Source organism: Vespa mandarinia, chromosome 11 (assembly GCF_050613455.1).
Source record: "Vespa mandarinia isolate Hongniang chromosome 11, ASM5061345v1, whole genome shotgun sequence".
Lineage (NCBI taxonomy): Eukaryota > Metazoa > Arthropoda > Insecta > Hymenoptera > Vespidae > Vespa > Vespa mandarinia.
The window spans coordinates 2,487,609-2,511,500 of NC_140820.1; the positions used below are offsets into that span (position 1 = coordinate 2,487,609).

Here is a 23,892-nt window from a genome sequence, read left to right on the forward strand (position 1 = left end):
TCTCTGTCTCTCTCTCTCTCTCTCTCTCTCTCTCTCTGATTCTGGTACTTTTAAATATCAAATCTTTTATCATTCTAGTAACGACTGTTAACCAATTCGTTCTAGTTATTTTTAATCATTTCTTCCTTAGACTTATTCCATTCTACTTTTCACTTATGAACAATTCAAGAAGCATTCTCATATAATTCATACGATTTTGACATTAAAACGATAGGGGAAGTTTAACTAGTAACTCTTCAAGAGGAATTTAGCCAAGTTATCCGGCTAGGGTCGTACATTTTCTGCGTGACTCGTCCTCGTTGTCAGCGCTAGGCTACACGTAGAATTAGGTCGACTTTACGCTCGACTCTACTACCTACGTAGCTTCTCTCTCTCTCTCTCTCTCTCTCCTGTTCTATTTTTTTTTCTTTCTCTTTCCCTCCCTCTTACTCTTACTCCCTCGGTCTATCTCCCTGTCCCTTTTTTCCTCGTTTGTTCGTATCGTTCTCCTTTACGCTCGCTTCTGTTGGTGCGCCGCATTGTTTGTTCTTCATAGTGAATTCTGTATCGAGAAAACTTGGCCGATAGAAGACAGAGAGATAGAAGAACAAAAGTTTAAGCGTATGAAATGAAAAAGTACGCCTTCTAAAGGGGTTAATCTACTGTGGCGACTCGGATTACTATGGTCGATGTTATGGCTCAAACGAAGCGTATATTTTGGTGATTCATTATTCGACTTCGTATCTGTAGGCTCTGTTGCTTTTGATTGAATTTTTTCTTTTTCATTTTTTTTCTCTTTATCGTACGGTCCGTTTCTTTTTCCGCTCCCTCCTCTTTTTAATGGATCTTCTCTTAGACGTAAAGAAAGAAACGGAATAAGAAAAAAAAAGAAAAAAAAAATAAAAAAACAATGAACACGTTATTTGCACTCGGAAAACTATACCGACGTATTTTCATTTAAATTCATTTTTGCATCATGTATATCGATTAGATTGTTTTTATTTATCGGCTTTAATAATACTCGAAATATTTCAAATAGTATTGAATATATTTTTACAATCTTGTAATTAATACGATCTCGATGGAACATAATTGATTCAAATATAATGATTAAGATTATTAAAAGAGAATATTGAATGGAAAGATTCGATATTATTATCGGACAGTTAAGTAGATATTTTGATATTGAGATTTTGTTTCCATGTTCTTTCGAGTTTTATCGTTGTCCGTATTAAAGTGTTGAAACAACAGTGCGTCGTTGATAAAACGAATGTGAACCAGATTTAACCAGAATGGAATATCATCGGCATGTCTGCGACGTGGGACCATGGATAGTCGTTTGATGCGTGCGGAAATTGGAAAACATTGCTTATCGTTCAAATCTCTCGCATTCGATTTTACGAGCTTCAAACCAGTTTCGCTTGAAGCCAGTGTGTCAACTAACACAGGATACGTATTATGAGAACAACATTGATAGGTAGGGTAGAAACGGAATCGATGAGAGAAACTACGACAACGATGACGAGACAGTCCTGCTGATTTGTAACGACACAAACGCAATTCGCAAATTGTAACGTGCAATTGAAGTCTCGAGGAAATAGAATTCAGGAAAGCCACACGTATCGTATACGATCTATTCTCTGTATCAGGGGATAAATTGTCAAAGGCATATAACTATATACATACATACATACATACATATATACATATATATATACTTGTAGTCTATCTAATATCTCTAGAATATTTGAAACTATGAGCTAAGAATATTAATGTATAATATCCATAAATAATATTGAAAAAGTTATTACCGATCGTCAAATTCATACCTAGTCCGACTATCATTTATTATTACATTCATGGATATTTTACTTTTCTTTTCGTACGAAATAAAACTTCTCTTACATAGCCGCATTGGAAGCGACCTGAAAATTTACAATAACTTACCAGCTCGGAATAGTCACATTTATCATGGTTGCAGCTCGTATTTTCAGATTTTCAAGCTTTCGACGTACCTACGTTAACCCCTATGGAAATTCGATCGTTATACCGAGATAAGACGGAAAGCTTTTGACGGTATTGTTTTAACGAAATGGTCAATTTTAAGTCGGTGCTGTTGAACACAATCAGGAGATTTTCCTAAACGAGTGAAAGATCCTGTTAAATATAAAGCGATGCTCCGAGGATACGGGAAATCGAGAAAGAGAGAGAGAGAGAGAGAGAGAGAGAGAGAGAGAGAGAGAGAGAGAGTGTACCGAGAACGATCGAATAGAAAAAGCCAAAGTAAAGTCAACAGGGATTGCATGAGAGCAAAAGATAGTAGTAAAGGGGAGGAAAAAAAAAGAAAGGAAGAATCTGCTTGAGCGTACTTTGAGCGGAAAGCAATCTCATTCGAAACAGGGTTGGAACCGTCATTGCGCGAGCCGAAAGTCGTTACGCTGCGAGACACAGAACGTCTGATTTCGGAAGAAGAAGGCGACTACTACTTAGTAGACGAGTTTCAAAAGGGAGAGAAAGAGAGAGAAGAAGAAGAAGCTCTTCTTGTCCTTTGAGATTACATGCGTTTCACTTTGCCCTTCTCTCTCTCTCTCTCTCTCTCTCTCTCTCTCTTTTTATCTTTTTCTTTCTGTCTCTCTTTTTCTTGTTTGCAACGTTACTTCAAGATTCCGTGTCTCAAGAAAAGCGAATGCTACTACCAAGCAACCTGCCAGAAAGAGGCAGATTAAAGCGTATACGTAACCTTCTTGGTCTTTCACATTTTCCTTCCTTATACGAAAGGACATTCAAAAAATATCGCGAAATTGAATTAGAAAATTAGAAAAAGTAAAATGATGATTGTAAGGGATTAAAGTTTCCATAACTTGAATTGTTATTATTATGTGAATTTTTATTAATTAAATATTGGATAATAATTAATCATTCCTTTTGTAAGATCGATCGCTACGTTATCAATTTGATACATATAATTTACATATCTCGATACATACTGTGATTATTTAATCATAAAGATATATATTTTTAGAATAAATAATTATTTTTAAATTCTGAAATATTTTTTAACTTATTTGAGTGATTCAATAATGCGATAATTGAAATAAAGTATGAAAACATGAATGTTCCTTGAAAAAAGGAAACTATCAAAGAAATATTTAACGTGAGCCAAGCATCATAAATGGTAACGTTGGTGAGGAATATGGTTGAGCGATTTAAATTTGAGGTACTGTTCGTTAATTATTGCCGTTAGAGCGAGGAGTCAAATAACCTCGCACTCTCCGCCCTAACAGCACGATAATGAGCTCCGTCGGTCTCTGTTCTCGATTATTAATGTATACTACTTCAAGCCCTACCCCCATGAGTATGCCCATTCTCCCGAAATCTCATCCCCCATCGCGGCTGTTTTCGTTATTGCCGCAGTTTGCAGTAGTTTGTTAATGTCAGCTCTAAACGGCCACTGGTGCTTCTATTATATCGTAAAGCACAGCGCCTGCTATGCACATATAAGCAGCGCCATTAGAGATACGTTAGCCTCTTCGCTTTTCTCTCTCCCTCTCTCTCTCTCTCTCTCTCTCTCTTCATTCCTTTCGAGAAAAAGAAACGACTAGGCAAGTCGAATAACCAACTGCGCACAAATCTACCTCCCATAAAAATATTCAAATTATTAAAATAGTTTTTATCAACCATACATATTTTCCCTTACAAATTCGATACAGTTAATAATGTACGATCGTATTGGTATTATTTAAAGATATATCTGGTTTATCGTTTATAGAGTATAGACCGACAAATTTGTATTCCATATCCCATATCCTAAAAGTTAATAGATATCGATTTTCTATTATTTATAACTTATGAATGATAAATATGTAATGATTGGTTCGTGCACTTTCGAAAAAAAAAAAACGTCATTATATTACAAATATGTATGTATTATGTAAATCGACAGATGACATTTTACTACTACCTGTTTCCTTATTACAAAAGTTAATCCTCCGATTCCCATTTGCATTCCCACGAAACACACACCATCGTCATGATGCGCCAAGAAGTTTGTTCTTCTTCTTGGAATCAACGACACGAGAAATGGAAGGAAACCCAAGCGGTGAATGAAGGAAAGATGCAAGGTGAAGGAGAGTTATGTAGAAATGTAGAAGACGGAAAGGGAAAGAGTAAAAGACAAATGAGCGGGCATTAGTTGAAAATGCCGACAAGTCCAGGAGAGGCAGGTATGTCTGTGGCAACAACAATAACAACAACAACAACAACAACAACAACAACAACAACAACAAACAACAACGTCGGCCTTCAATGCGCTTACGAATAATAGCTTGCAAGCTCAAATGCCTAAACGAAATTCTCTTTCTCTCTTTGTTTCTCTAATTCTCTCTCTCTCTCTCTCTCTCTCTCTCTCTCTCTCTCTTTTTGAAGAAATGAAGAAGAGGAGAGGTAAGGAGAAAACAGGTACATGCAAATTATATGGGCGTTGCTTTTAAATCAATGTTCTCGCGCATTATACCTTCAAGTCAGAACTAGCTCGCGTGATACCTCCGGGCTAAAAGTTGCAACGAGTGGTCCCGATACCTTTAGGGATAAAAAGAGAAAGAGTTAAAGGATGAGAAAGAGTGAGCGAGAGAGAGAGAGCGAGAGGGATAGAGAGAAGAAAAAAAAAGTTAGCAGGGTAGTTTTCGTTGTCGATAGGGGCGTCGTCCGAATACGTAGGGAATAGTGAGTATGTAGTTTCGTGTCTAATGATTGGGAGAGGGTGCGACGTCGGGCGTATTTAGGAAATTTTATGAAAAGTACAGGATCGCGTGACCACGTCGCGTCGTCGCCATCGTCCTCTAGCTGAGTGAGAACGAGAAGGCACGTAGTACCTTTCTCTCTCTCTCTCTCTCTCTCTTTTTCTTTCTTATCCCTTTCAGGACATTATCTACGATCGAGAGGCCACTTAACCTGCTAAAAGTCGATCGAGCCACATGAAAAATAGTGTTACAGCTTGGCGCGGCGGCCTCGATCTACCTTCTCTTAAAAAATATTCTAACGATACACCCCTTAACTTCGATCAACTATTATGGACATTCTTTATACTGGGGCATGTATCATAGGCGTAGGATCGTACAAGTTTTATTTTAGGGAGGGGATACCTACGTTATCTCACGTGTATCGTTCCAGGTTATGGACAAGGCCTTGGTTCGTGTTGGCAGATCAAGCGTTAATCGTACGGTTCAACGATTCTCAAAATTTTCTCCTGCAAAATCGATTTATCCGACAGCATTGTAACGACCACCTCCTAGCCAACCTCATTCCCCTTCCTCATTCCCCTCTTATCCCCCGCTCCTTCAACCACCCCGTATGTAGTACACGTTGCTCTAACACGTTGCTCTAACACGTCGCTCCTTTTTTTCCACCTCGGCGCCGAGTGAAATTCAATTTTCATGTCGCACGCACTCTACTCTACTGGCATCTACCTACTGTCTTTTATATATGTACGTGCGTGTAGAGAGAGAGAGAGAGAGAGAGAGAGAGAGAGAGAAAGACAAAAATGAGAGAGACAGAAAAAGAGAAAGAGAGAGAGAGAGAGAAAGAGAATGAGAGAGACAGAAAAAGAGAAAGAGAAAGAGAGAGAGAGAGAACGAGGGAGATAGAGTGTGTATGACGCACGACAATGCGAATATGGCTGGCTAAGCGTACACATGGCAAAGTCGCGATAAGCGGGTTTCCTCGTTGTACACGAGACTGCATGCGTGTTAGCTTCTCTATGTATCTGTGCGTAACCATCTACCTACCTACCTATCTACGTGCATGCATGCGTGAGTGCGTGCGTGAGTGCGTGCGTACTTTGAACGTAGGGACGTGTCTCCCTAAGTTAGATGGTTAGACAGGTAGGTAGATAGGTCGGTGGAAAGGGACGTGCATCATGACTTTGCCCTTCTCTTATACTTTCCCTCTATGTCTTGTCACAATGTGTCAGTTTGCGTACACTGAAGTCAGTTGATTCATACTTCTTACAACACGTTCGCTATCCTTACCAAAACTGATAAAAATGACAACGAAAGAACGTTGTAACGTTACATCTGACATATTAGGAGTAAATATTTTTCAATTGCAACGTTGAATAATAAAAATGGAATGATCGAAGTGATAAATTTTATCATTTCTTTTTCTTTTTTTTTGTTCTGTTTTTTTTTTTTTTCTTCATCCTTTCTTCATATGATATATATATATATATATATATATATATATATATATATATATATTAGATCGGAGGACAATGTACTCGTTGAAAATAATGAGTAAATAATTAAGTTACAGTATATTATACTCCATTAACAAAAACGTTATCTCCTCTTTTTTATACAGTAATATCATATGACGAGTAACAAAAAAAAAAAGAAAAAAAAAATGAAAAGGAAAAGGATTCAGGATTTAGATCCTATATAATATAATCGATAAATGTTTTATAAATCATTGATCAAAATGAATTGAGAAATTCAAACGACGTGACAAAGGAAGATCGAACAAGTCCGGTGTACGTTTAGACGAGCAATCGAGTTCCTAGTAAGCGCGTGCATACGCGTAGTTGTGTCCAGTTTGCGTGTCGAGGGCGTAGGGCGATCCACCGCAAGTAATTAGGTGATGTGTTTATCGCACATCGGTTACCCGCCGGCGCGCCGTGACGGGCTAACTAGTGATAATCGATTATCACCCTCGAATCGAATTCTTCACAGTTCGTCGACACGACGAACGTCGACGACGTTGCTTGCTTTCCCTGAACGTGTTCGCGTATTCGTATGTATGCATCGTGCATTCATCCGTGAAATGCACGCACATATATATATATATATATATATATATATATATATTATATACATCCGGACATACGTAAGTATATGTATGAAACGTTCATGCGATCCACGGGCCAAGCTCATTCTCTCTCTTCGATCGTGAACGAGCACCCTCGATAACGTGCTTTCTCTTTCATGGTTAATGATATTGGCTATCGATTCGTTCTGAACGTCTTCCGAACATTGTCCGCGCACGCGCGCAAACGAGATACCATTTTACGAAAGTGCATCGACGTTCGTGCATTTCTGTTACCGTTTTAGCTCAATCAGCGAATTACATAAAAAGAGAGAGAAAAGAAAAAAAAAAGAAAGAAAGAAAGGAAAAGAAGATAAAAAAAAAAGATTAAATAGAAATAGTTTTATTAAAGTAGTTCCATCGAAATTAGAACGGTTGTCTAAATCATGATTGGTCTGGATATTTTCGATCTGAAAAATCCAATAATGTCCAATGTATATGTATTATATATCTAGAACGTTGTGTTAATGAGTTTTTCTTCTTTTTTTTCTTTTTATTTTTTTATTTTTATTTTTTTTTTTTTTATTTTATATAACCCATTTTATTGATTAAATTTGTAAGATATATTGTGTTTAGAGCATTAACGTCGTAATCATTGATAACTGAATAACACAAATTTTCATTACTCATATTCATCATGATAAGTCTTATCCTCTCGGTTAAAGTAGTTTAACTAATTCTAGAGTATGGTAATCGATATTTTAAAACTTCTAATGGATCTGGGTCAGACTCATTTGCAAGCGTAAAAGTAGTAACGGAATAGTGGACCAACATTTTTCTTAGTTACGATCGTTTTAAGGTCCTTTAAAGAAAAAGAAGAAAAAACAAAAAAAAAAAGGAAGAAAAAAAAATGGAAATGTTCTGTTTAGGAATGCGTCATTACTTCGTAAAGTAGTTACTTTCGTGAGAACAGGGAAAACTCGTTCGGAAAATTACCTTAAATAAATTCACATTTGGAAAAGAATCGTAAACGATGGTAATCTTGGCCAAATTGGCTAATTCGAAAATAAAATTTCGATATTCGTAAATGAAATTGTTTTAATTTCTGCGAATGTACGTAGGTATATATGAAAGTAAATGGGTATACTTGATAATAAAATACTTATTATATATATATATATATATAATAAGTATTTATTATCTTAATATTTATATAATAATATATATATATATATATATATATATATATATATATATATATATATAAATACTTTTCTCAATCGATAAACATTTTAAAAAGTAATTTCTTTGTAGCAAGATCAACACAATAGTTTTTATTTTGTTAAGTATCGAATCATGATCGATTTTTTAAAGTAAAATGATCAATACTTTAAAGATCATGGTAACTCTAGATCAAACTAATTTACTTGAATAAAAGTAGTTAAAAGAATAGTAAATCGCTTAGAAAGAAGAACGAGTATTCTATTCTTCTCAGTTACGATAGCTTGTACAGTTGAAAAAGAAAGAGAAAGAAAGTGATGAAGAAAAAGAGAGATAGATAGATAGATAAAGAGAGAGAGAGAGAGAGAGAGAGAGAGAGAAAGAGAGAGAGAGAGAAAAATAATGCTCGATAGAGAGAAAGAGAGAGAGAGAAAGAGAGTGAGTAAGAAAGCTGGAAACGTTCGAGAAACATTTCTTAGCGAGACTTCATTTTGAAAATTACAGTAAGTAGATTCGAATTCATGAAAGAGAGAGAAAGGATATATATAAGAGAAAAAGAGAGAGAGAGAGAGAGAGGGTCAGGGGAGAAGTGAAAGAGAAAGGTACGAGGGAGGAAGGCAAAGTGAAACCATATAACAAGTTTCAAAGTTAAATTAGGTATATAACGGTAATTGCTTTTCAGTAATTAAGAGAAACGTATATAGAAGAAACCATCTAAAATTCTTCTATCGATCGAGTATCGATGTTCGAACGTGGCTCGATAAATTTTAAGCTTAATAACGAATGCATCCTCAGGCAGGTATACGTGGACGATGAAATTAGAAACGTGTTTGCATTGGATGCAGAAAGATCTTTTCGTACAGCAGTCTCTTTCTCTCTCTCTCTCTCTTTACTTCCTCTTTTCTCTCATTCATTATTGATTTTAAAAACAATATTGCTTTCCAAATATTTTCATATGAAGTAATAAACTTCAATAAATAAATAAATAAATAAATAAATAAATAAATAAATAAATAAATAAATAAATAAATAAATAAATAATTAAATAAACGAACAAATAAATGTGTAAATCAATATATATATATATATATATATATGTGTGTGTGTGTAAATGAAATTTAACTTATTTCGATACGAATGACAAGGAATTTAATTGACGAATAAGATATGATATCTTTTTATTCGCTTTTTTCTTTTTTCGTTTTTCGTAATTTTTATAGGATCTATGATTCGATCATTTATCCTCGTATTAATTGAATTCGAATGGTTACTCTTTTTATAACTATTCTTATTAATTTTAAAATCGATCGATACTTGTTACCAAACTGAACACATCTCTCTATGAACGATCGATCGTCCTATTCGACTGGCTGCACAATCGATATTGTTTTTATGCGAATCCTACGATCCACGGGTATTAAATGGAACAAGGACAATAAAACTAGAGCAATTTAGATGCTATCAAATTTTTATATCAGTTGCGAAAGTAGATTTTTCATTCGACACCGAGAATCTTGATGGGTACGAGTTGTTTCGCTACCCATCATCGTACATAGCTTTCTCTTTTTTACTTTTTTCTCTTTTCTCTTTTTTCTTATTTTCTTTTACGTACATACGTAATCAAGTTTATGTAAAATTTAATGCCTATGAAAGAATATTGCATTTTATCGAACTTTAATTTTTCTCCTTCTCGAGTTATATAAATCGTAAAGTCTCCAAAATATATAGTTAAATATATATATATATATATATATATATATATATATATATAATTGTGATTGCATTACATTAAAACAAATTTCATTAAAAAGTTGCAATATTATTTAATTTGCTATCGACGAATGCATTCTTAATGACTTATGAAAGAAAAATACCTAACTGTGAAGTTTCAAAGTATGAAGGATCTTTCGAGGCGTATACAGAAAGCGTGGGCGTTCTAACGATAATAAACACTTACGTAAACACGATGTAAACACTTCGAGAATAGCGAGGAAGGAACATCCAAGAATATCGTCTTCGTAGAAGGATTATTAAAAGCCTCTGTTAAGACTACTTTACTTCGCGCTTTTAACGTTTCATTTATTAATAAAACTTTTTTATTTTTTCTTTTTTCTTTTTTTTTTTTTTCTTTCTCGTAGAAATGATTTTTCAATTAGTCTACGAAAATTATGAGAGATAAATAAGAAAACATAATTTAATTTGTTATTTTAAGAAAAAAAAAAAAAAAAAAAAATATATATATATATATATATATATATATATGTATTTACTATTTCGAGATTTTATTATTGGAAAATATTTGTTGTTGAATATAATTCTGAATGGATCAATTATATTTATTTCTTATAAATAATTACGAATACATATTATGAATTTGAATGTATATCATGAATTTGAAGGTCGATCCGCATTCTCGTATTTCGTACTAAAGATATAATTATCCCATGCATTAGCGTAAAAGATAAAATAATATTCTATTGTATTTCAAATAAAAGACTATATCTATACGATATAACGCATGATATAAATCATGACCGTCCTATGATATTAAAGACGCAACGGGCAATAAAGCTTGCTCGAAACGTCGAAACGCATAAAGGAGAGTTAGCAAGCTGTGCCAGACCAACTGCCGGGCCGATATTACCTTTGTTGGGCCACTCCTAAATCATGTAACCGCGTAAAACACAAAATCACGATACGTTGGACGAATGCATTTCAACATCTTGCAATTATTGCGGTTTAGGTATGTCCCTTTGTAAAGGGGATGAGAGTGGGGGAGGGGAAGAAAAAAAGAAAAAGAATGAAATTCGATAAATAAAATATCCATCAGATGTCTGATCGACTAAAGTTATTGTATATTGAAGACATTAAATATAAATTTAAGTTTAATCGCAATTTTAAATGACCCTCTACGTTCTAAAAAAACAATTGCATTTTTTACCATGGAAATACCTTTCCAACTTTCATATTACAATATCTAGGAAAAAAAAGGGGGACGAAGAAAAGAAAATATGTATTCAAGAGAAAGGTAGTTTTAGGGTTTAGGGAAGAACAGAAAGGGAAATCAAGAAGAGAAAAAGGGAAGAAGACGAGGCGGAATGTAACAGAAAGCTCACTCGTGCGAGAACGCGATGGAATTCTCATTCTTGGCTAACACCACCAAGAGATAGACAGACGGGCTCGCTTTTCCCACGGGCGCGGAGCACGCTTTCTCGTTTGTTCCATCTTTGCGCTAGCTCTGAATTCAGGCTGCTCAACTAGCCTAACTCGATTTACGCGAGGCAGAACGCAAACTCATATCGGTAAATCCGAGTTACCTGTCTTTCTACTATCACGTCGTCGTGCCTCCTCAATTAGGCGATTCGTGTCTGCCAAGAGACGCAACCAATCCAACTTCCCCATCTATTCTCCGAGGCAAGGACATCCGTCGTCTGTCGCCCAAGTAGTCTCCTGACTTTTGAGAGCTTTCTCGTTGTTTCATGACGTACGGTTTCGTACTGCTATTATGAAAATCAAGCGAACGATTTCGAAGAAGTTGCGATGTAAAGGCAATTTATGTTATCCCCCTTTTAAAAAATGGTCTTACCGAGTTTCGAAATTTTTCGATAAACTCTTGATTAGAAAAAAAAAACACAAAAAGAAAGAAAGAAAGGAAACAGAAAAGAAAAAGATAAGACAAAAAGATATATACGATGTTATAAGTTAGTTGCGACAATGTTATCGCTAATATATTCTCACAAGTTTATCAATTTTATTTTCCTTATCCACATTCATCCATATCCTCTCTTCTCCAAAAAAAATTCCAATTTTACTAAAAATCCGATAGATCTGATATTAGTTAATTATTTAATCGTCGATCCTCTCTTGATTAACTTGATTAACGCTAAAAGAAACAATTGTGTTAATTTATATAAATAAAAGTCAAAGTGACCTTTTTGTTTTTTCGAAATAATAAAAATCTCTCGAGTAGATGATCCGAGAAAAAGTTTTGAAACGAGGAAAAAGGGATGTTGAAAGTTTGATAAGACGTTTGGTCGCGAAGATTATTTCGTTGGATGGTGGATCGAACGAACTTGAAAGTTCTTCATCGAGACGAGCCGAAACGACGGAACATTGGTCGACGGCAAATGGATTTCACGAGGGAAGCAATTACGTTCTGAGACCGCGGCACTCCTGATGAATCGAGCTTTTTTAATCACGAGATGCGAGCACGGAATAAATTGAATCGCGGGGTATGCTTGTCTCTCTCCTTCTCACTCTTGGTTACTTTCCCCTTCTCTCTCTTTCTCTCTCTCTCTCTCACTTACTCTCTCAGCTCTCTTTCTCTCGTCCCTCCGTCGCTATTTCTCTTCAAACGTTGAGCCGAATGGTAGAGGATAGAAGGTGTTTCGTTCTCAGCGGAAACGCAGTCGCATTCCAGAACAGTGATTTTAACAGCGCCGTTTCTCGAAACATTAGGATTACTCGCACGAACCCGTCGCAGTTTAACGGCTTTCACGTTCAAAAGTAATTAGGTTAATTCTACTAAAAGCTCACGTGGCTGAAGCTGCAGAAATTATCTGCCGTTATAACATCGAGCGCTTGGAAAAATAAGATTGACTTTTCCGATTAACCATTGTTGGGATACTATTGTGTAAAACTGGGGAACTAATTTGTTCTATTTTCTTTGATGTTACGTACTCCTGCCTCTATTTAAAGAATAGAAAATCGATAGTACGTTATTTGTATTGCAAATATTATCACGGATTTGACGATTCGAACGAATCCTGTACATTTAACGTTCTTTCTAAAACTAGCCAAGTTGCAGTTTTCGTCACGAACGCGTTTCACGCTCCGGAGGAATACTTTTTGCTAGTGTATTACGTACGACAAGTTTTCAATTTTCAAGTTTAGAAAGTACCTACGTGGAAAGTGGTAACAACGAAATGGTGGGTGGAGGGGAGAGAGAGAAAGAGAGAGAGATAGAGAGAGAGAGGGTGTCGGTTGGTTATCACTCCCGGTTTGCCGCGTGTTAGCCACGATACCAGAAAGGGACACGGAACACACCGTCACGCTAATCCAAAGGAAAGTTAAGCACGTGCACTTACTCTCATAATTAGTTTTGCCGTTAAAAGATGTTAAAAAAGTTTACCAGAAGTGAGATAAGCTTGTAACAGGACTATTCTATCGATACTAAGCTTTACACCTCTTACAACCAACCGCGAAACGGTTGAATGTTGTTGGGAAATGTTTGAAATCTTGCCGATCGTCCGACCCAAGAGAATACGAGCTTATTCAACGTGTGGTAGTACAAAGAGGAGGGTTTTGCTTGCCAACGTTGACCATAATCACAAAGATAATTGCAAGGTATCGTTGTAGCGACCCTTCAAGATAGGCGGTGCCTTTCAAACTCGCTAACTTTTTCGTAGACGTTTGAAAAATTGTTTCTCAGAATGATCTACGATAGTCGGTTATATTAACCACAACCAATCTTTCTTGTTCATGACGAAGAATCATTGTTAAGATTACTTTTTTACAAATTGATTTCCTTTTCGAACTTTCCCAAGGATTGTTGAATTAAAATTAAGTAAGTAAGAAGTTAAAATAACATTTTTTCCTTTTTTCTTTTTTTTTTTTTTTTTTTTTTTCTCTTTAATGATTTATCTTTTACCCTCACTGAATTATATAGCTAAATTATTATAGCTTCGTGAAATCAGAAGGAACGACATACAAATTTTATTATTTTTATCAATTTTATTTAACGAACTGAGAAATTTTGATCGAATGATATATCGAAACGAATATTCATTCAATAATAAATATATCTTATAGAACTTTGAACGTCATCGCTGCGGCAGAGAGAGAGAGAGAGAGAGAGAGAGAGAGAGAGAGAGAGAGAGAGAGAGAGGGAGAGAGAGAAAGTCTTCTTCGTTAATTCACAGGAAGTTGTTTACGCTCGGAAAGAATTCACTGCGACAGTAAAAGCGAGACATAACGCCAGTGGTAATTCTTTCATGACGGAGGAAAGCGGGGCGGTCTATTCGCGTGGATTCGCTAGAAGCAAATAACGTAAGGAATGCACCAGTAGTATACGTACGCTCTCTCGCATCCAACGTAATCGCGTTACGAGTTGCGGTAACGACGAGCATCATTCTTCTTAACGTCCCACTGTACGGAGACAGCCAAACGAGCACGCTTCGGTGATTTTTATACAAGATACGATGTAGCTTGGTAAACCTAAAAGAGCGAAAGGAAAAGAGAAAGAGAAAGAGAGAGAGAGAGAGAGAGAGAGAGATGAGGAGACAAAATGAAGCTCTCTGGAAGCGTTATGTAGCTATTATACTGACTGCGAAAAACATTAGAGTGTATTTATATAATCTTTCTCCATCCGTCACTTCATATTCTATTTCATTTATAATACTTAACGGAGACTTATATTCTCGAAGAAGTTATAACAAAATGTTTCTTTTCTTTTGAAAATTTTTCCTCGAGTTTATTAATGCAATACTGTTGACACAATTTTAATACCGAGAAATGAAACACAAATGGAATAATCGGAATTAATTAAACTGAGAGTATGAACGAAAGAAATGAAAAAGAAAAATAGAAAAGAAAAAGAAAAAAGGAGGAGGAAAAGGAGAAAGAAGTTGAGATAGAAGTTGGTCCTCTTTTGAAACGTTACGAAGAACCAGGGTAGAATTTAGTCAAGACTGTATAAGGATATTCATTCAGCCTTGTAGTTGCAATGAAAAAAAAAAAAAAAGAAAAAAAAGAAGAAAAAGAAAAAGAAAAAGAACAAGAAAAAAAAAGAAAAGAGAAGATAAAAAAAAAAAGAAAATAGCTCTTTATGAAAACTTATCAAGCAAAGAAGACGAGTCCAGCTTGTTCTGAGCTTAGGGGTTAGGAGTACATTGCCGGTCCTACGAAGAAGATCGTAAGGCAAAAGAGTAGGAAAAAAGAAAAGTTGCGAATAGAGTTGCGGACGGCTTGGTGTTTACTCGGTGAGAAGTTTTGGAGCAGCCGGCTGCTTCGTTACCGGGCCGCAACTCCACTTACAAGTAATTAGACTAACAAGCCTTCAGCCCTGAGCGAATCTTGTCTGATGATTCGGTAACCTGTCTGTCGTATTAATCGTGTTGTCGTGAATGCTGATATTATTTCAACATTAGATTTCTTTTTTCTATTTTCTTCTCTTCTTTTTTTTTTTTTTTTTTTTTTTTTAATCACAAAAAAATAATATGCGAAATCCAAATATCAACATTTTGAAACGCACAATAGACAATCAAAGGCAATATATAATTTTCGTCGGAAAAGAAAATTCAATTAAAATTTTAATGTACGATCATATAATTCAGATAATGAATAATTGATTAGAATAGGCAAAGTAATACTCACAAGTTCATTAAATGATTGTCAAATCGGAAGTCGTATGCTAACTAGAATTATGAAGGATTCAGGTGGTTGATAGCTTTAAATTTACTACATATTCAAGATCAACAACTTTGAGAATATGTCTGAAAGGAAGAACGAGAGATAGATAGAGAGAGAGAGAGAGAGAGAGAGAAAGAGAGAGAAGCAGAGGCATATACTAGTTGTACCAAGCAAGCACGCTACGTACGATCGCTTCATAGACGATGCATGGATCTATATAACGTGGCAAAATGCGCCACGTTATAACAACGTGCCGCGGGCGATTTGTAAAATTTATCTCACCACAACGAGGCAGTACCGGCCTCGGTGAGATAGTGGCTTCCTGCAAGAGAATCTGGGCTAACCTATCCGAGAGGGTGATTGTTTCGTGGCGAAAGCTCATGTTGCCAAAAGCATCCCTGTGTAATCTTTGACCGACGCTATTAACGAGACTCCCTCGTTTGTAGCTATCGCGCGGCATATTTTGTGGATTTAAGGCTTTAACGGATCTCCAAAAAGCGACCGACTGGGCGAATTGTAATCGAAACGGCTTATGACTCTCCATCGTTTTTATTCCAGGTTGTTGCTTTTCATTTTTTTTTCCTTCGTTTTTTATGGTCCTTTTTTTCGTTTGTTCGTTTTTGTTCTTTTTTTTTTTTTTTTTTTTCAGAGGGATTTCATCTTTTTCCTCCCTTCTATATATTCTTCCGACCCATAACGAAACGAGACATTCTCGTCGATATATCGATTAGTTTGTTCCCATTTTATGACAGAATCGGAGGAAAATACGTTTCGCTTTAAATGATAACGATTCTATCTTGTATGGGTAAGTGCCAAGTGACGATCAGCAGGTGGTGGAAGGCATGCTTAATTCAAGCATACCCAATACAGAAGGGATTTGAATCAGCGTTCAACCAAAATTGATCGCTTATCCAAGCGATTAAGACTAACATTTCGGATACAACGTATTTGTAATAAACAAGATATTCAATGGAAACTTCAGTTATTATCTTATTGATATCTATATAATATATTGAATATAAAAATATCGCAATTGATATATATATATATATTAAATATAATTGTAATATTTGTAATACGGCAAAACAAAACAAAAAAAAACAAAAAAAAAGTAAAAATAAAATAAAAGAATTTTTGTAAAAGATCTCATGATTATTACTCGATTATCCTTAGAGATTAATTACGATATCACTCAACGAGGTCAGAATTGTCACTTTGAAGCGAATATTCCTCTGAAAGGATCACGATAAATTATCCTTTATAGTAGGCTTAAGCAAATATCATGTTATCATAGTGTAAAGCCGCATTGCAATTCTGTATTATGTCGAAAGTTAATCCTGCCATTGGCGATTTCAAAATCCTCCTTGACTTCTTCGTCCTGAATGTGTGTATTTCTCGATGGGCTGTGGTTTCAAATCGTGCTCTGAATTCGTAATCATCAACGAATGGTAAGGTTTTCACACGATTAGATCACGATTCTCCGTTAGTCAATAAACCATCGTGACACATCGGAATGAAACACGTACTAAAATTCTCTATTCAAATTGAACCTTAACAAGTTCAATCGGATTACCAATTTCAAATAAAACTTTGACGATGAAACGATCTAATTTTAATCGGAACAATTTAATATTTGAACCTATAGCCTGATAAAATGCGATCGTTCGTAATTATTTTTTTTTCTTTTTCCTTTTCTTTCCTTAACAACGCATAAAGTAAAGTAGAACTTTCCAATGACGTTAGAAAATTGATCGTTACGTTTGACGATGTGTTGAGCTTGAAAAAGCCAATATGACTCCTTAATGCATGAATTTTAAGCCGCTTACGCGACAAACTCATAATCATGAAACCAAAACTTAAGCTTGAAACAATAGTCCTTGTCTCATATTCTCATGTCGGTATTTTCGTTATTCTGTTAAATGTTTTCCTCTCTTTCTTCAAGATGGTGAAAAGGTGCGCGAGAGAGAAAGAGATTTAACAGGGAATAAGACGATTACGACTTAGCTTAGCACCTTCAACGCTTAAATCCTTACGGTACGATACTTCCATCTTTGCTTCTCCTATATCCTTTCTTAACCCGTCAAACTTTACAACGATACCATGCCAGGAAATCTCGAGTCTGTAGATGCATCAATCATTTATGATCTAGATAAAATATGTACGTATAATCCGAAGACGTAATCAGCTGAGCATACGAAAACGAAGAGAATAACGTTAACGAGACTGAACGTAAGCGAGAAATTCATAGATAATTCAAAATCCTTATTTTAGTTTTTTTTGTAATTACTTTTCTTAACAGTCTGTCGAACAAGTTGTTTACAAAGAAAAGAATTTTGTTTCAAATTGAAGAGGAAAATAAAATGTACATTATTTAATGTAAAATTAAATATAGCATACTTAATGATCTGCCCTTAGTTTCGTGGAAAAATTAATATTGATTCTAAAGTAGTAAGAAAAAAAGAAATGTAGATCCCGTTAAAACTTATTGCGATCGACTTATTCATATCTGTTCATAATATAGTTATTTATAAATAAATCACTTGGTTTCTTTTAAAAGTAATTTGAAATTTTGTTAATATGAAAGATCCAACAATTGAAATATAATATTTTTTTTCTTTCTTTTTTTTGCTGTACGTACATTCTCACTCATTATATTCATCCCCCGATTGATCTCTCTCATCGTTTCCACTTCATTGGTTATCTCCAAAGATTCCCTCAGGGTGATTCCTCATGTCCGAGAGGGTTCGCAAGATATTATTGGCTGACCGGACCACATCAAGTCGAAGAGAAATCATCCATTCATCCGTCAGATCGGATAAGTTTAACAGGGCCGATCAGGAAAGTCGGTCAAGTATTTCTACGATATCTATATTTGTGATCATCACAGAAAACCGTCATCATCAAAGCTAATAATCAAACGAGAATCCTATTAAAATTTCTGAGCCAATTTCGACTTATTATTTTACGACAATAACCTTTTCAATAGAATTCCGTCGTCGGATATAACAGAATACGACGAATTATTACGGGACACAATCCTTCGTATGTAGAATCAATTAAAATTTTCCGAAATCGATGAAATAACCTGTGTGGATAAAGGGATTTGAGATTTAACAATAAAATCCTCCCATCGAATTATTTTAATTGATCCGTATTTTCAAGAGAAGATAATAAAATTTTACGATTCATTCAAGTATCAATCTCACACGCTCGTAATTGGTATTGGCTCATCAATATAATTTTTAATTGTTTTAGACTTCTTATCTGAGAGGGACATTATTCGAAGATCACAAAGATCACAATCCAGAATGTAATGGAAGACGAAGAAAGGGCTAATGCACTATAATCGTATTAAAGCTGATGAATACTCGCCGGACTTGACCCCTGTCAGCATCATGAATGATTCAGCGAGCGGACTTTGGCTGACGGGTCATTATTGTTGTAACGGGAAGGTATGAATTTTCTATGATGCTACAGTGTTATATAGCTACGTCGAATTTGATATTTCGTTATTCCATTCAACTCTCGAAATAATCATATCCCAAAGTTCTGTTCAAATAATTTCATTGAATTTCATAATTCTTTTGTCTTTTAATTTGCTTTTCAAATATGCCGAAGCATATCTATAATATATCCTCTTCCTTTCTCTCTCTCTCTATATATATATATATACATATCTCTATATACATATATATATATATAGATACATCTCACCGGCACAGTTAGCTGCTGCGCAGGTAGCCCATCTCCCGGCGCAGCTAGGAACTGTGCAGAAACCCGCGACCCTTTGGGTATATAGGCCCGACCCGCCAAATCAGTCATGCCCCTTGGATATTGAGTCACACCCCCTAGTGAGTTAGCCCCGCCCTCTATGGTAGTTGGCTCCGCCCCTAGGCAGTTAGTAACGCCCTCTGTGGTAGTTGGCCCCGCCTCTAGGTAGTTAGACACGCCCTCCATGGTAGTTAGCCCCGCCCCCTAGGTACTTAGCCCCGCCCTCTATGATAGTTGGCTCCGCCCCCTAGGTAGTTAGCCACGCCCTCTATGATAGTTGGCTCCGCCCCCCTAGGTAGTTAGCCACGCCCTCTATGGTAGTTGGCCACGCCCCCTAGGTACTTAGCCACGCCCTCTATGGAAGTTGGCCACGCCCCTATTCTGTTGGTCACGCCATCTGGGTAATTAGCCACGCCCACTAGGTAGTTAGTCATGTCCTCATTTAGGTTGACCACGCCTCCTGGTTAGTTAGTCCCGCTCCCTCTTGGTTAGCTCCTGGGTAGTTATATATATTTATCGTTATTATATACATATATTTATATATACATATATGTTTATATATATATTTTTTTTATAATACATATATATGTATATATATATATTTTTTATAATACATATATATGTATATATATATTTTTATAATACATATATATGTATATATATATTTTTTATAATACATATATATGTATATATATATTTTTATAATACATATATATGTATATATATATTTTTTTATAATATATATGTATATTTGTCATAAAAAATGAAAGAGAAATCATGAAACTTTTAAAACGGACTAACATATTTATATATTCTCAGATGAACTATTAAAGACGGTGTAGCTGATTCCTTTAAGAGTTCTTAAATAAACTGCTAAACCAAAATAAGTATCTAATCTTGTACCTATCGATAAAAATGATTGTAAACGTTCTTTAAGTCTCTCGTCCAATTTTACCGAACTCGTTACTGTGAATCACGAGGTATCGTGCTAAGCAACGATGTTTCAGCTTCATTTGATTTTATTGAGATCTTCCATCGATGTTTTCTATATCTTTGGAAAGGAAGAGAGAACGTTAAGGGGGTTACTTTAGGTCACGTTATCGTTATGATTCAAGGAATAGAAAGAGGAAGCAGGAAAAAGAGAGGGAGAGAGAAAGAGAGAAAGGAAAGAGATGCCGTATTTCGATCGTTTTTGGATGAACGGAGTTTTACTTTTATTCCACAGGGAATTTTTACAGGATGTTATTCCTATCTAAAGAAAAAGTGGAGGGGAAGGGAAGGCCTTCTCCATTCTCGTTCCAGGAAATTTCTATTATAAGTCTCTCAGGTGAGTTGATTGGATCGATCATTCGAGTACAACCCCCTTTTTTCAAAAGGTGGACCGGATATAAGAGGGTCAATTGTGAAAGAAGGTGAATGGCTAGCAAGATTTATAGATATGATCGAAACAGCATATAAGTATATACGCTATCATATATGTATATTATATCTACATATATATTATATATAAATACACACACAGAGATATATATGCGTATATATATGATGGCTTAGATTTCGTTTCGAGACGAGCTTATGTGAACGACGAATGGCACCAATTTTAGCGTGCCTCTCATGAAACTTCCAATGTACAGGATGGATGAAACTTTATGAAATTCATGAGAGGACGTTACTTGTGCTTGTGCTGTTGCTAGGGCTAGTATGTGTGTGCGCGCGCGCGCCCGCGTTCACTCTCTCGTTCAGCGTCCGAAGAGTGGCCGAACGGACGTGTATATTTTCACGGGAAAATGGGCGCGCGACGCGACACCGGAAAGTTTTCCACGGATTTTTCTATAAACGACGGACGGACCCTTTCGCCTCGCCATTTATAGATTTTTATGCTAAGCTATTCTATCGCCTCTATTCGGCCGTCCATCCGCCGACCAACGGATCTACCATATCGAAGCGTCGAGAGTGACGAGGGTGGTAGGTTTTTCAAACTCAAGAGAGATAGAGATAAAAAAAGAACTTTCTCATAGAATACGAAGCAAGGTGAAAGGATGGCGAGAAAGTGATGCGTAGAAAAAGGAACAGTGAATTGGTACGCAAGAAAAATATATATATATAGATATAGAGAAAGAAAGAGAGGGAGAGAGAGTTACGAGAACGAAAATAAAGATGTCTAAAGCAAACAACGAATTCAACGAGACATATGGGAAAGTTGAAGAATAATCGAAAAATTTGTATGTGGAAACAAAAAAATAAGGGACAAATTTTCTAAGAAAAGAGAAGAAGAAGAAAAAAGAAAGAATAATCTTATAAATTCATCGAGTCCAAATGATAATAATAATAATAATAATAATAATAAAGAACAAAAGAAAAAGACAAGAAAGGTAAAAAGCTAAGAGATAAACTGCTGAAAATATATCTTACTTACAGCTAACAGCTAACGCGTTTCAACCTATTCAGTTTTATTGCGACATTATCCTTGACGAAGGGCTTGCCCTGAAAGCATACGATCATTTAATTAGATTTGTAGATTTAACAGTCATAAAGCTCTTAATGTGGAATTCTATAGTAACTGTTATGGCTTTCCAATTAGTTGAAACAATTTATTAACATTTTCTCTAATTAAACGAGAGATGGAAATAAAATGGAGAAAAAGAAAAGATGAAGAAAAAACAAAAGAAAAAAAAATACAGAACAAATGGGAAAATATAGATGAGAAATACAGATTTACGCTTTGATTGACTCTTAGAGAAACGATTTGTCACATTTACGTTACCATTGCAATTCCATATGTACATTTTGACAACGATCGATCAGCCAATAGAACTTATTTATCGTTTTTCTGGTTAAGCAGATAACTTCGGATAAAGACTTGGGCATATATTTATCTTATGGAAGCGGCAATAAAATACAACCCAAGCTCATCTATCTGCCATAGTCTTTTCTCTCTCTCTCTCTCTTTCTCTTTCTCTTTCTCTATCTCTTTCTCTTTCTCTTTCTCTCCTTACCCTAGTTCCTTTTTGTATACGTAAGTCTACGCTTTTTCCGCGGTTATATACCCAGCTTGGAAATTTGTCTGCGTCTCTCAGTGAGAAAACAAGAATAGAAAGTGGTAGTACAGGTAGGAGGAAAAGGATGGGGAATTCGGGACTGAGCCTGGGAACTGGAACTTTGGCAATTGGGGTGGCGGGGGCGGGGGAGGATAAAGAAAGAGAAAGATGTATATACGCCTCAGCATAAAGGCATATCTATCCGAGCGAAAGACAAAAGCTGTTGGAAGTCCGTGGAAATTGCCTTTTGTTGCAAATTCGATGCCCCTCGGTTTCCCCGTTCTATCTCCGCCCGATTCCCGTTCTACCCCCCCTCAACCATCGTCACCAACAACCCACACTATGACATTAACATACCGAAAAAGCGGCTTCTAACAACTGTGATGGTTGCTGCATTCATCGTTTCTCGTACCTTTTGCTTTCGTTTCGTCCTTAGAAAATTAGCTGGCTGTTTGTCATAACCGTCTTTTCGTCTTAAAGTCTCGAGCTACTGGAAATGTGAAAAGCGTTTCTCTGTTCTCTGTTTGGCTATTTTTATAAGGAACTTAACCGACGTGAAAAGAGAATGGAAAGAGAGAGAGAGAGAGAGAGAGAGAGAGAGAGAGAGAGAGAAAGATAAAAAGAAAGAGTGAATGTATTGAAATCAGCCGGAGGGTATGAAAAATGGTCGGGATAAGGAAGAGGACAATCGGATTGCGAACGTATATAAAAGAAAATAAGAGCGAAAGGTATTGATAAAAAACTTATTGATTTAGTACGGCCACGTAGAGTAACACGGAAGGGAACTAGTTCATTCTGTTTTATAAAAGAAAAGTGAAAAATAAATAAATAAATAAATAAATAAATGAATAGATAAAAATATAAACAACAAAAGAAAAAGGTAAAAAGATTTAATTAATATACGAGTCTCTGAGGAAGATAACAACATAAACGTAATAATTAGGATCTATGGAAACAAACGCGAACGTTAAAACGTTCAACGTTAAAACTCTTATTTTATAAATAATCAACTTAAAATATTATTTTGCATAAAGCTTATTATTGTTTGTAAGTAAACATTTTCATCGTAGTACACGAATTAATAATTTAAAGGAACCCTCAAAGGAAAATGTATTTCTGTTCATGGGATTTTCCATTATATATATACATATATATATATATATATATATATATATATAAATATTCATGCTAACAATAAACTGATAAATATTGATTTTCCTAGTCTGAAGTGTACCAATGAAATTTTCCTCAATTCCGTAACGTTTCATCCGACATGGCAAACGACGTAACAATCAACAAGACGTCCCACTGAATTTGCTACTCTCCGTTAGCCAGACTTCGTTATTTATTTAAGCCGTTACGCATCGAGAATGAGTTTCACGTTCGACAAAGCCCGTCGGATCGTCGATACGCAAGGTATAAAAAAAAAAAGGAGGAAAAAAAAAGAAGAAAAAATCAACCAAGGGGGTGGTGAGTCGATGGTAGAGAAAATGGGACGGGCCGGGGGAAGAAGGGTGATGGGAAGAGGGAGGTTGAGAGAGACATTACTAAAGAATATCGTGAGTGCGCATGCGCGTGTAGGTGTACGCATTTCCAAGGCTAGACAGGCTTGTCAATTTACTTAAAGGCAATGTAGAAACGTAAGGCGGAAGCAATAAATGTCGACCCTTTGAAC

At 35.7% G+C, this 23,892-nt stretch overlaps 1 protein-coding gene across 6 annotated transcripts in view; it reads right to left on the reverse strand.

Annotated features, from left to right (window-relative positions):
- Ddr (discoidin domain-containing receptor 2) overlaps positions 1 to 23,892 on the reverse strand; it is a 149,394-nt gene that overhangs the window by 90,595 nt on the left and 34,907 nt on the right. For 2 of the 6 annotated variants that reach the window (XM_085660116.1, XM_085660114.1), the window contains exon 1: positions 18,047 to 18,178. The exons of 2 other annotated variants lie outside the window; for them this stretch is intronic. In XM_085660116.1, the coding sequence (XP_085516242.1) occupies positions 18,047 to 18,088 (42 nt within the window). In that variant the 5' untranslated portion in view covers positions 18,089 to 18,178. Of the gene's footprint in view, positions 1 to 14,074; positions 14,194 to 18,046; positions 18,179 to 21,595; positions 21,664 to 23,892 lie in introns of those variants that run through there. 2 more of the 6 variants (XM_085660117.1, XM_085660115.1) reach the window with 2 other exon arrangements.